Source organism: Lycium ferocissimum, unplaced genomic scaffold (genome assembly GCF_029784015.1).
Source record: "Lycium ferocissimum isolate CSIRO_LF1 unplaced genomic scaffold, AGI_CSIRO_Lferr_CH_V1 ctg5543, whole genome shotgun sequence".
NCBI lineage: Eukaryota > Viridiplantae > Streptophyta > Magnoliopsida > Solanales > Solanaceae > Lycium > Lycium ferocissimum.
In genome coordinates, this window is record NW_026726022.1 from 5,469 (window position 1) to 7,267 (window position 1,799).

The 1,799-nt window shown below is 35.9% G+C and overlaps 1 protein-coding gene across 1 annotated transcript; it reads right to left on the reverse strand.

Annotated features, from left to right (window-relative positions):
* Positions 1-278: 278 nt before the first annotated feature.
* Positions 279-1,019, reverse strand: LOC132044936 (zinc finger protein GIS2-like). The gene has a single exon (XM_059435475.1). The coding sequence runs from the start codon at positions 893-895 to the stop codon at positions 401-403; it is 495 nt and encodes a 164-aa protein (XP_059291458.1). The 5' UTR covers positions 896-1,019; the 3' UTR covers positions 279-400.
* Between the last annotated feature and the right edge of the window lie 780 nt (positions 1,020-1,799).

Below are 1,799 nucleotides of genomic sequence, written 5' to 3' on the forward strand. Positions count from 1 at the left end.
TATCATATACCTTTGTTATTCGATTATTGACTTCTTCATACTATATATATATATATATATATATATATATATCACAAACACCTATTTATATAGCTACAAACAAGTCCCTCGGCACTTCACACTAAACTACTAGATTAAAGTTCATCCACATATCCTATACCTCACTTACAAATTTAATTGTTACCGAAATTCGAGATAAACAGATTCTATTTATGGCTCTAAAGAATTTGTCAAGTCAATATTGAACAAGTAAAAATGGATGTAGGGAGTAATAACCATTGAAACCAAAAAATGCATGATCGGAAACGCAAAATAAAAACTAGTAATACTAAATTTTCATTGAATTATTTATACTAAGGAAAAACAGAATGAGATTTGGAAAAGAATTATTATGAGTTTTTCACATGTCCTTGGGAGGTGCAAGTCGTAGATGAAGATCAACCTCCGTTCCATTATTTATACCATCTGGATTTTGAGCGGCCACGATGTGTTGTGGACGTACCATCCGAAATCTAAGTGGAACACCTGAAAGTACCTGCGACCTGAACCGTGCCCCATGATAATTAATCAACGCTCTAGATCTTGCCGCGTGTGGATTGATCAACGGCCTGATCAAACGTTGTTGATGATGATCACCAATTAAGTGTGCTCGTCTTGTTCTTTGTCTTTCCTTTTTGTGTGCATTTTGGTGGCCACCTAATGCTTGAGAATTTGCAAATTCTCTACGGCAATATTGACACTCGAATCTCTTCCCCTCGACGTCATGCGATGGTGGCGGTGGTGATGGTGGTGGAAGCGGGGTTGTTTTGTTATATTCCGTCACCGGAAAACCAAATAGCATTAATTGTCTTGGTGATGATGAAGACAGGCTACTATAGACTGAGCTTTCTCCCATATTTTTTTTAGCTTATTATGTGACAAGCTGCTAGTGAAAATAATGTCCTAGCGGTCTTGAATTTATAGAAGATGAAACATGATGTAATGTATTCTCATTGATACTTTATAATTGGACCATACATTCTTGGGACCAAAGGATGTTCACTTTTTTTGTTTTATTGATACTGTTGCACATCTCATTTCACTTTTCGATTTAAAACTGTAGTAGAGTTGTTATATATTTTTTTAAAAAAAAAATACTATTTCGGCACCTTTTAAATGCCTTTTTGGCCAAATACAGTTGGTAAAACCTAGGTACTCCCTCTGGTCACTTCTCACGCGTTTCGATTTTAGAAAGTTAAACTAGACCAACATTTTAAGATGTATTTTTTCATCTAATATGAGAAGAGTTGTTAATGGAGGAGTAATGGTTTGACAAAATGCAGTTGACTAGGCTGTAAACAATTCTAGAACTAGGAAACCATATCGGGCCGAAATTTATAACAGAGTGGTTCTAGCATACTGTGTATATCATGTTTGGCAGGAGAGGAATGCAAGAGCTTTCAAGAGGCAGGCCTCCGGAGCAAATCACCAGGCAGATTGTTCAAGAGGTTCATTGTAGAGCACAAGCAAAGAAACTAGCAGCGCAGCTGCAACTTCTTAATTTCTATTCTTAGTTCTGCTTAGGTGTTTTTAGATGCTAGATAGGAGTTTGTTTATTTGTTTGCAAGCTTGCAAGTTTGGAGCTTATGTCCAAACTGCACGATTTTTATTTGAGCTTGTACGTTTCACTTTTGGTAATACAATTTGACAGTTACCCAAAAAAAAAAAAAAAAAAAAAAAACTGAAAGAGCTTGTCCGTTTCACTCATTAAACATACTGAATTAAGTGAACATGCTGAAAGACTTAAAGCCTCAGTCCAA

Bases quoted from the DNA above. Each gene is read 5' to 3' on its own strand.
- LOC132044936 (XM_059435475.1), bottom strand. From the start codon at position 895: ATGGGAGAAAGCTCAGTCTATAGTAGCCTGTCTTCATCATCACCAAGA.